Source organism: Lithobates pipiens, unplaced genomic scaffold, assembly GCF_037356315.1.
Source record: "Lithobates pipiens isolate NorthernLeopardFrog02 unplaced genomic scaffold, aLitPip1_a1.2 Scaffold_22, whole genome shotgun sequence".
NCBI lineage: Eukaryota > Metazoa > Chordata > Amphibia > Anura > Ranidae > Lithobates > Lithobates pipiens.
Genome location: NW_027507784.1, coordinates 29,042,119 through 29,054,166, shown reverse-complemented (window position 1 = coordinate 29,054,166; position 12,048 = coordinate 29,042,119). Strand labels below are relative to the sequence as shown.

The following is a 12,048-nucleotide window of genomic DNA, read 5'->3' as shown; positions in this document are numbered from 1 at the left end:
CATATTTAAAAAAGGCAAGAAGGGAAAAGATGGTACAAGAACTACAAAGACATGAAGTGGTCCCTGCATTGAACTCGTCTTCCATACTAATCCTAAAAGTGCGTGGAGATGGGCAAAGTCAAGACCTACAGATGAAAAAGGCTATAGCTGAAACGCGTCAGTTTGTTACTCTGAGGTACCAATAAACGACACTTCAAGGACTACAGTTTTGCCGGCTCTTCTTACTACTGTTGCATTGGAGTGTGTTGGGACACATCAAGCCTCGGCACCTGTGAGTGGACCTGGTGTATGGATTGAGTTGTCCCTACGGAGAGCGCTGTAACCTCTCTTTTCCATGCAAGTTCCCCTTTTCACAACACAAAAAAAAAAAAGTGAATTCCAAATATCCTGGCCACCCCTCAGGATGCCGCTTGCACATTGTGCCTGTGTAGTGATCTGTACACAGCTGGGTTGAGTATCCATGAAAAGGTTGGCAATGGCAAATACAACCAATCAGAACCCTTTTTATTTTATTCCTTACCAAAAGACGCAGCCTCAGAGAGAGACCTGACCAATAAGAGCTTACCACGGTGAGCATTATGGTGGATACTCCCTCCAAGGCTGTACATCTCAAGATCCGATGCACCACCAGCAAAGATAGAAGATGGCTGCTATGTAGAGCGGGGTCCAGAGGGGTGGCAAGGATATTCATGGTTAGTTCATCCTAATTTTTTTGCGAGAAGGTAAACCCTTTAAAGGCAAACATGAAAAGAACTACAGAACAAGACACAAAACTCCATATAGAAAAGGTGACTATAAAAAGGAACCGCTCCAATGTGTGTGGATGACATGGGGAGTCTCGTAGATGGGAAGTTCCTTCATATACAATGTGTACTCACCGCCATTGTAATAGACGAAGTACTCCTCCCTCCCGGCCTGCTTGTTCATTCTGGTCTTCACCACCTCCGCATCATCTGTAATAAAGACACCAAAGTACAATGAGTATTGAGGAAAACAGAGGATCACCTTCCCGGGAAATCCCTGAAGAGAGCTGGTGTCTTGTCAAATAGCGTCCTCCATCGGATAGTGTCCGCTGCGTACTGCGCAGTACACAGGAACACAGATTCCGAAAAATTGCCGAGGATGAACGGCGCCTGCGCCGTGAGTGCAGGTTCTATCCCCACTATCCAAGTGGACATAGAGTTAGAATAAAAAAGAGCCGAGCGCAGCGAGGCCGAGCCCGAAGCATGGCGAGCGAAGCTCGCCCGCGAGGGGCCCTCTAAAATTCACAACCCTATGTCCGCTTGGATGGTGGGGCTACCACCTCCACTCACGGCGCAGGCGCTGTTCAGCTTCGGAGATTTTCCGAAGCTTTGTCTGCTCCGTACTGCGCATGCGCAGTACGGGGCAGACACTATATGATGGCCGGACTCTATACGGCAGAACACCGGGTCCGACCTACAGCCAGCCCCCTTCAATAAACTTTATGCGACGAACACTGGACAACATCCTGCGGCAGACTGATCTCTGCACGTGGAACCGCTCTCTCCATTTTAAAATGCATAGAAAGCCACAGGAACATGTTTTATATCATATTTTATCAACTATAATAATGGAGGAAAAGATCTCCTGACTCAACCCTAGCAGGCTGTCAGAGAGGAGTACCCCCCTGCTTGTTGAGGTAAGCCACTGTCGTGGCATTGTCCAAAAAAAAAAAAAATAAAAAAAAAAAAAAAAAAAAAACACCCAACCACGTCCTTTGCATGAACACTGGTTTTCAAAGTGACCAAAGCTTTTCCTACTGCTAACAGTTCCCTGTAGTGTAGAAGTAGGCAGTTGGGCTTTCTCTTCCGAGCCTGCCAATCCTGAGTGCGCCCCCCAACCCCACAAGCTGGCATCTGTGGTAATCTTTACTGGGAAACACTGGGCCCAAACCTTCCCTACCTGCAGATGCTCCAGGACAGATTGAGAGAATCGTCTCCTGGAAGTCAGCCGCATGACCTGGTCTAGAGAGGCCTTTCTGTGATCCCAAAAACACCTGTAGGGATCTGGAATGCAATTGGGCCCAGGGCATTCCTGCAGTCACCGAGCCCATCAGCTGTATTATCTGATGCAGGGTGAATTTCTGCACGGAAAGGAGGATCTTGGAGATCTTCTCTTCCGGTAAGAAAATTCTTTGGGCAACTGATTATCAGGAAGCCCAAAACAAAAAAGACAGCTCTGGGGGGGGAACCAGAGCAGATTTCTGCAGATTGACTTTCCAACCCAATCTTTGGAAGGTCTGCAGAACTACTTGCAGATCCCGACCCAGGTCCTCTTTGTCCCAGGCAAAAAACAAAAAGTCATCCAAGTAAGGGACGGTTGAAATTTTCTTCAAAACGAAAAAAAAAAAGCCACGACCTTTGTAAAGATTCTCTGGGCTGTCGAGACACCACTAGGAAGGGCTGTGAACGGCCAACGACTTAATCAGTTTTCCGAGAGGATCGCAAACCGCAAAAACCTGCGATGATCCTGGTATATTGGAAGATGGCGGTAAGCATCCTGAAGATCCAGGGTCACCATGAATACCTCTGACAATAACAGATTCCTGAGTGAATAAATGCTTTCTATATGGAAATGCCTGTAAACCAAGAAACTGTTTAGAAGGTTCAGATTGAGGACCATCCGAAATCCTCCGGATCACTTTATTACCAGGAAAACATGGGAATAAAATCCGTGGAATTTTTGATCCTCCAGAAAGGGAAAAAAAAAAAAAAAAAAAAACCCTTCTGGTTTCCAAAGAGAACTCAAACAACATGTCCTGCAGGTTCTCTTGGCCCCTCGGCAGATGAGGGAGAAAAAACCCGAGGAGGAGGAGGAGGAGGAGATTGAATTCCAACCTGAAACTCTCTTATGATCTTTAGAACAAAAGGGTTTTCTGTTACCTTTGCCCCTTCCTCGCTGAAAAAGGTCCGCCTTCCTCCTACCCCCGACCTGGCATCACTGAGTATTCTGCCTGGGTTGAAGGAGCAAAGAGAGCCTTTAGCTTCGTCTTTGCTAAACGACCATTTTTTCTTTGACTGCTGACCCCCCTGGTTTGAAGTTAGCTTTGCCCCGAAAACTACAAAAGGGCCTCTTACATCCACGTCGTGTGTCTCCCCCCCCACCACTGCAACATCCACGTCGTGTGTCTCTCCCCCCCACCACTGCAACATCCACGTCGTGTGTCTCCCCCCCCCACCACTGCAACATCCACGTCGTGTGTCTCCCCCCCCACCACTGCAACATCCACGTCGTGTGTCTCCCCCCCCCACTGCAACATCCACGTCGTCTCCCCCCCCCCACCACTGCAACATCCACGTCGTGTGTCTCCCCCCCCCCACCACTGCAACATCCACGTCGTGTGTCTCCCCCCCCACCACTGCAACATCCACGTCGTGTGTCTCCCCCCCCACCACTGCAACATCCACGTCGTGTGTCTCCCCCCCCACTGCAACATCCACGTCGTCTCCCCCCCCCCCCCCACCACTGCAATATCCACGTCGTGTGTCTCCCCCCCCACTGCAACATCCACGTCGTCTCCCCCCCCCCACCACTGCAACATCCACGTCGTCTCCCCCCCCACCACTGCAACATCCACGTCGTCTCCCCCCCCCCACCACCACCACTGCAACATCCACGTCGTCTCCCCCCCCCCCCACCACTGCAACATCCACGTCGTCTCCCCCCCCCCCCACCACTGCAACATCCACGTCGTCTCCCCCCCCCACCACTGCAACATCCACGTCGTCTCCCCCCCCCCACCACTGCAACATCCACGTCGTCTCCCCCCCCCACCACTGCAACATCCACGTCGTCTCCCCCCCCCACCACTGCAACATCCACGTCGTCTCCCCCCCCCACCACTGCAACATCCACGTCGTCTCCCCCCCCCCCCACTGCAACATCCACGTCGTCTCCCCCCCCACCACTGCAACATCCACGTCGTCTCCCCCCCCACCACTGCAACATCCACGTCGTCTCCCCCCCCCCCCCACTGCAACATCCACGTCGTCTCCCCCCCCCCACTGCAACATCCACGTCGTCTCCCCCCCCCCACTGCAACATCCACGTCGTCTCCCCCCCCCACTGCAACATCCACGTCGTCTCCCCCCCCCCCCACTGCAACATCCACGTCGTCTCCCCCCCCCCCCACTGCAACATCCACGTCGTCTCCCCCCCCCCACTGCAACATCCACGTCGTCTCCCCCCCCCCCCACTGCAACATCCACGTCGTCTCCCCCCCCCCCACTGCAACATCCACGTCGTCTCCCCCCCCCCCCACTGCAACATCCACGTCGTCTCCCCCCCCCCCCACTGCAACATCCACGTCGTCTCCCCCCCCCACCACTGCAACATCCACGTCGTCTCCCCCCCCACCACTGCAACATCCACGTCGTCTCCCCCCCCACCACTGCAACATCCACGTCGTCTCCCCCCCCACCACTGCAACATCCACGTCGTCTCCCCCCCCCCACCACTGCAACATCCACGTCGTCTCCCCCCCCCCACCACTGCAACATCCACGTCGTCTCCCCCCCCACCACTGCAACATCCACGTCGTCTCCCCCCCCCCACCACTGCAACATCCACGTCGTCTCCCCCCCCCCACCACTGCAACATCCACGTCGTCTCCCCCCCCCCCACCACTGCAACATCCACGTCGTCTCCCCCCCCACCACTGCAACATCCACGTCGTCTCCCCCCCCCCCCACCACTGCAACATCCACGTCGTCTCCCCCCCCCCCACCACTGCAACATCCACGTCGTCTCCCCCCCCCACCACTGCAACATCCACGTCGTCTCCCCCCCCCCCCACCACTGCAACATTGACTGAGTATGACTGGGTTCGGCTGAGCATGGCAGAGTATGGAGGGATGGCTGTGACTGCAATTGTCACTGAGCAGCGCTGTGGGCACTACAGATGCAGCCCACAGCGCTGCTGCCATCCAATCTCTCCCCTCCACTGTACAGATCAGTACACAGAGGGAGGAGAGGAACCGGCGTCATCATGACACTGGTTTGTTTACAAGTGATCGCTCCGTCATTTGATGGAGCGATCACATTGTAAACAGCCAACGGGTGCACCAAGATGGCCGCCGCTCCAGAGCTAGGCCGAAGCCTTTCCCAAGGCCGAGCAGCGCTCCGCAGACCAGTGACGATCCGTTGCATACACACACACACACACTATTTTAGTAGAGACCGTAGAGAATAAAATGGTGGTTGTTGCAATATTTTATGTCACGCTGTATTGGTGCAGTGATCTTTCAAATGCAATGAAAAACAAAACAACGAAACAAGTAAAGTTACAAATTATTTTGTATAATGTGAAAGATTTTACATCGCGAGAATCGTCATGTTTTTATCCTAAGCAAAAAAAATAAAAATTGTGATTCTCATTTTGGCCAGAATTGTGCAGCTATAGTATATAGTGGGGGAGGAATAGAGAGTGTGTGTATATATATATATATATATATATATATTTATTTTTTTGATGACAAGTACTCATGGTAGGTGCCATCCTGCCTCTGGAGGTGGTGCTGGGAAGGTAGGTCAGTGGGGGAGGGGAGTATTATGCACACGCATTATACACAGATAAAAAAAAGGTAAGTACTCGCGGTAGGTGCCGTCCTGCTTCTTACAGGAGTAGGTGGTAGTGAGGGAGGGGTGGGGTAGGTGGTGGGCGAGGGAGGTAGGTGGGGGGAGGAATATTATACACACATATATATAAATGAAAGATAAGGTAAGTACTCACGGTAGGTGCCGTCGTTCTTCTTGCAGGAGTAGGTGGCCCCGATCTGTACGGTGAAGTCCTCCTCTCCGTCCTCCTCCATGTTCTCCTCTTCCTCCTCCTCCGGGTTGCTCTCCATCTCCTCTCCTCCCTCCTTCACCTCCGGCTTCTCGTTCTCGGGCTGGGACACGGCGGCCATGGCGGATATCAGGCTGTGGCGGAAGAGTCTGTATAGCTAGGAACACGCAGCAAGACACACAAAGGAGGAGGAGGAAACCCGCCGGGACCGCCTCTTCCGCTCTGTAGGCCACTCCCGCACAGACACGCCCTCTCCCAGCACTAGGAGTCACTAATGCTGTGTGAGATTATGTCTGCAGCTTAGGGCGCCGCCATCTTCCCGGAGACCAACACCGTTCTAGTCATATAACGTGACCTCTGGCGGGCGGGGAAAAGGGCTCAGCATTCAGTCAGATGATGTCCTGTAGAGATCTAGCGTACTATCTGCCCTGTCAGAATATCACTACCCACATAGCTCCCAGCTGTCCCTGATTTGGAGTAATGTCCCTCTTTCCTCCTCATTTTGGTCTGATCTATAGGGAAGATGCTGTAAGTTCGACTCGAACATCGAGTGTTCAGCGAACAGCGAACAATTTTTTATGACAATAACTTGCATATTACCCTTTAAAATTAGCATTTTTGATTTCTCCCATAGACTTTTAAAGGGTGTTCCACGGCCTTCGAATTTGCCACGAATACCCTTTAAAAGTCTATGGGAGAAATCTAAAGTGCTAATTTTAAAGGGTAATATGCAAGTTATTGTCATAAAAAGTGTTTGGGGACCCGGGTCCTGCCCCAGGGGACATGGATCAATGCAAAAAAAGTTTTAAAAATGGCCGTTTTTTTCGGGAGCAGTGATATTAATAATGCTTAAGATGAAACAACCAAAATGTAAAAAAAAAATTGCATGGGCGTCCCCCCAAATGACATACCAAGTCTGCCAAAATATAAAAAAAAAATGGCATGGGAGTCCCCCCAAAAATCCATACCAGACCCTTTTTCCAAGCAAGCAACCTTGCAGGCCGCAGGAAAAGAGGGGGGATTTGAGAGAGCCCCCCCCTACTGAACCGTACCAGGCCACATGCCCTCAACATGGGGAGGGTGCTTTGGGGTAGCCCCCCAAAGCACCTTGTCCTCATGTTGATGGGGGCAAGGGCCTCATCCCCACAACCCTTGCCCGGTGGTTGTGGGGGTCTGCGGGTGGGAGGCTTATCGGAATCTGGAAGCCCCCTTTAACAAGGGGGCCTCCCCCCCGTGTGAAATGGTAACGGGGTACCCCTACCATTTCACAAAAAAGTGTCAAAATGGTAAAAATAACATGACACGGCTTGGGGACAAGTCCTTTATTAAAAAATAAAACTGTCCCACAAAGTCTTCTTCTCTTACTCCGAGGGACCAAAAAAAAAAAAAAAAAAAGCCGCACAAACCCACCTCCGTGGGAGGCACTCAGGGTATGACCCATCCTCGCAGGTGACAGCTCTTTTCTAACTGAGGGCAGGGACACACCGTGATGTCCCCGCGTGACTCCGCCCCTTCTGACGCACGTGGACATCTCTATGGCTTCCCTGTAGTGTCAGAGGGGGCGGGGCCACCCGGTCCGCCCCCTCTGACGCACGGGGTCATCCCTATGGCTCTGTGTATGACCTGTCTCCATGGAGGTGGGTCGGTGTGGCTTCTTTTTTTTTTTTTCTGTTCCTCGGAGAGAGAAGAAGAAGACTTTGTGGGACAGTTTAATTTCTTTATTTTTTAATCATGTAATTTTTATCATTTTTTTTTTTTACCAGGCCACATGCCCTCAACATGGGGAGGGTGCTTTGGGGTGTTACCCCAAAGCATCCTCCCCATGTTGAGGGCATGTGGCCTGGTATGGTTCAGGAGGGGCGCTCTCTCATCCCCCTCTCTTTTCCTGCGGCCTGCCAGGTTGCGTGCTCGGATAAGGGTCTGCTATGGATTTTTGGGGGGGACCCCTACACCATTTAAAAAAAAAAATTGGTGCAGGGTTCCCCTTAAAATCTATACCAGACCTGAAGGGTCTGGTATGGATTTTGAGGGGGATCCCCACGCCATTTTTTTTTACATTTTGGCACGGGGTTCTCCTTAATATCAATACCAGACCTGAAGGGCCTGGTATGGAATTTGGGGGGACGCCCAGGCAATTTTTTTAATTTTAATATTCATAGCAGACACAAAGGGACTGATCATGGACTGTGGGGGAATCCTATGCCGTTTTTTTTCAATGACTATTATCTGTATTGCCGAGACCCGACAACTCTTTATAGCCGCCAAGTAGTTATAAACAGTGCGACGGGTTTAAAAATACTAAATGTCACTATATAAGCTCAGTTTACTGTTAAAAATAATTGTGAAATTCCAGATTCCGCTGGGTGTAACAAGATGTCCACATGCCGCCTTCTTACTGCGGACGAGTGCGGGGTGTAGCAAGATGGTGGCGACGGAACGCCACTTCCGTTACAAAGTCCGACGGGTCGCCTAATCAGATCAAAACACAGGCTTGTCGCTGTATTTAATATGATACTATAACAAACCTCCCAACTTTTTGAGATGGGAATGAGGGACACCTACCAGCAAAAGTATGCAGGCATAGGACACACCCCTTATCACGCCCCCTTAAAGGAGAATTGTACAAAAAATAAAAAATAAGATTGGTTAAACCCACAAGTGCTTTTTTTTACCACTATTATTCCTTTATATTGGCTTTTGGAATTTACAAATGCAGCAATTTAGAAATCAGATGAAAGGTTTAGTGCTGGGAAACTTTTGTTGATAGATAAATAGTACATTTTATATACAACTATATGGATCAGACCAAAATGAGGGACAAATGAGGAGGAAAGAGGGACAGAGGGACATTGCTCCAAATCAGGGACAGTCCCTCCAAATCAGAGTCAGTTGGGAGCTATGATATAATAATAATGTAATACTGTATTTATACTGGGTGTAAGAAGATGTCCGCTGCCGCCTTCGTGTTCTGTCAGATCAGGAAACCTATTGGAAAGCAAAGCGAATGTGCAATAAGCATTTTTGTTCACAACGTCACTTAGGTTACATTTTCTGATGGGTAGTGGTATTCTGACAGGACACCGACATGCTTTGATGCAGTTATACACTATATTACCAAAAGTATTGGGACACCTGCCTTTACGCGCACTTTAAACTTTAATGGCATCCCAGTCTTAGTCCGTAGGGTTCAATATTGAGTTGGCCCACCCATTGCAGCTATAACAGCTTCAACTCTTCTGGGAAGACAGTCCACAACGTTTAGGAGTGTGTCTAAGCATGTCAAGCGCATTTGTGAGGTCAGGCACTGATGTTGGACGAGAAGGTCTGGCTCAAAGTCTCTGCTCTAATTCATCCCAAAGGTGTTCTATCGGGTTGAGGTCAGGATTCCGTGCAGGCCAGTCAAGTTCCTCCACCCCAAACTCGCTCATCCATGTCTTTGGACTTGAAGAACACCAGACGCCCTTTCTCACATGTTTGATAATCCAAGAGAAGTGTCAGCTCCAGATACCATCCTATCAGAAGGCAACTTCCTACTCTTACAAACAAACCTGATGTTTGGCTTGAAGCAAGTATGCCCGGTCCTCCTGGAATTACCCTGTTACCCAAGGATAGGCTACTATGGAAGGATAATAAGATCTTTGTGCCAGAAGATATCCAAATAACAGTGTTAAGTCTGTGCCATGACCATCCCCTGGCTGGCCATTTCGGAATACATAAGAATTAATACAGCACATGTTTTGGCAGCCGGATCTTGAAAAAGAACTTCAGGGAATATGTGAATTCCTGTGCCACCTGTACCCAAAGTAAGACTGCTAGAAGCAAGGCCTGGGATCTGCTCTGACCCCTACCGGTTCCTGACAGACCCTGGAAAATGATTTCTATGGATTTCATAGTGGAACGTTCCCCCATCAGAAGGTTACTCGTCTATTTTGTAGTGGTTGACAGCCTGTCATTTCGTGGCACAAACAAATATGCTCTCTGCCACGGAAACTGCCCAGGTCCTCATAAAAGGAGATTGAAATGCCGTGTACACACGGTCGGACTTTCCGGCGGGAAATGTTGTATGTGAGCTTGTTGTCGGAAAGTCCGACCGTGTGTACGCTCCATCGAACATTTGCTGTCGGACTTTCCGCCAACAAACGCTTGAGAGCAGGTTCTCAAATTTTCCGCCAACAAAACTTTGTTGTCGGAAAGTCCAATCGTGTGTACACAAGTCCGTCGCACAAAAGTTCACGCATGCTCGGAATCAAGCGGAAGGAGCCGCACTGGCTATTGAACTTCCTTTTTCTCGGCTCGTCGTACGTCTTGCACGTCACCACGTTCCCACGTTCGGAATTGTTGGCCAACATTGTGTGACCGTGTGTGTGCAAGACAAGTTTGAGTCAACATCCTTCGAACAAAAATCCACAGTTTTGTTGGCAGAAAGTCAGATTGTTTGTACGCGGCATGAGGCCAGGGCTAGAGCAAGGATTTTTGACACCCTAGGCGAAACCTTACTTTGGCGCCCCCCCGGCTCCACTCCCGACTCCACCCCATTTGCCTTGCCCATGTATACCCCATCTTTTTAATGAAGCGCCCATTAAATGCATCCCACCAGAACCCATCAAATGCAGCCTCACCAGTGCCCATCAATGCAGCCTACCAGCGCTCATCAAATGTTGCCTTGCAGCGCCAATCAAATGCAGCCTCTACAGCGCCCATCAATGCATCCTCACCAGCGCCCATCAATGCAGCCTCACCAGCGCCCATCAATGCAGCCTCACCAATGCCCTATAATGCAGACTCACCAGCGCCCATCAATGCAGCCTCACCAGCGCCCATCAATGCAGCATCACCAGCGCCCATCAAATGCAACCTCACCAGCGCCCATCAAATGCAGCCCCACCAGCGCCCATCAAATGCAGCCCCACCAGCGCCCATCAAATGCAGCCCCACCAGCGCCCATCAAATGCAGCCTACTAGTACTCATCAATAAATGTTTGCTTGCTTCCATTCATTAAGGAGTCGGGACAAAGACACATTCCTCCGCCACCACAGCGCTTCTGGCACTATGTGTGAATGGAGCGGTGGCTGCCTGCTGATGCTGAGGCTTAGTTGCTTGCTTCAGAGAAAAGAGAGTAGGAACACCAGTGGCTGAGCGCCCTAGCTGGCAGGGCGCCCTAGGCAGCTGCCTTGTTTGCCTAGTGGTAGCACCGGCCCTGCATAAGGCTACATTGGGTCCCAACAAACATTGTTTCCGAGGGGTGCAGTTCACCTCTCGCTTCTGATATGTATTGTACAAGGTCCTAAAGATCGAATTGTCTATGTCCTCTACCTATCACCCACAGACTAATGTGCAAACCGAGAGGACAAACCAAATGCTTGAGCAATATCTCTGGTGTTTCACCATATTTGTCCAGGATGACTGGGTAGCGGTTCCATCTGACCTTCCTACCTGATGTCACTCCCAATTCCACGGTCCCAGCAGTTCAGAACACCGTCGATTTCCTGAACCATAATAACAAATTATTACAGGAAGCCATGATCAAGGCACAGGCAACTAATAAAAGGATGTTGGACAGGAAGAGGAGAGGGGAATTGTGCCTTCAACAGGGTGATCAAGTATGGCTGTCTACCGCTAACCTCAGAATGACTTGCCCCGCAAGGAAACTGGCACCCAAATTCATTGGTCCCTTCCCAGTGAAGAGAAAATTAAATGAATTTTTGTATGAACTTTCCTTACCCGATTCACTGCAAATCCACCCAGTAATTCACGTGTCACTAGTAAAGCCTGCAGTGCCGGATCCCTTCCCAAACAGAGCATCGGGACCACCTGAGCCAGTAATTATCAATGGGGATGAGGAGTTCGAGGTGGAGGCCATCTTGGATTGTAGAAGAAGAGGAAACCAACTTCAATACCTGATTAAGTGGAAGGGGTATGATCCAGAAGAGAACTCCTGGGAACCCAAGCAGAACGTCCACGCCCAAGGGTTAATCCGAATCACGGACATTGCGCACGACTGCGCGCATGCGCACACGTTAGATGTGCTTTGGCGCCTAGTGGCCTATAAAGATGCTCCGGGGGAACTAGGTCCTTGCTGTTTGATCTGCAGCTGTCCCCTGAAACCTGACTCTGTGCTTGTATCCTCTTCCAGTGTTTGACCCGGCTTCCTGACCATGCTACTGTCTCACAGTCCTGACCTTTGGCTTGTTTGACCCTGATTACCTGTTGCCAAAACCCAGCCTGGACTCTGACTACACTC

The 12,048-nt window shown here is 50.4% G+C and overlaps 1 protein-coding gene across 2 annotated transcripts in view; it reads right to left on the bottom strand.

Moving 5' to 3' along the window:
* Positions 1–12,048, bottom strand: part of LOC143923499 (nuclear factor 7, brain-like) — a 744,238-nt gene that overhangs the window by 21,105 nt on the left and 711,085 nt on the right. The window contains exons 1-2 of one of the 2 annotated variants that reach the window (XM_077447209.1): positions 5,753–5,981; positions 879–953 (exon numbers count right to left, since the gene is read on the bottom strand). In XM_077447209.1, coding sequence (XP_077303335.1) covers positions 879–953; positions 5,753–5,927 — 250 coding nt within the window. In that variant the 5' untranslated portion in view covers positions 5,928–5,981. Of the gene's footprint in view, positions 1–878; positions 954–5,752; positions 5,982–12,048 lie in introns of those variants that run through there. The other variant, XM_077447208.1, reaches the window with a different exon arrangement.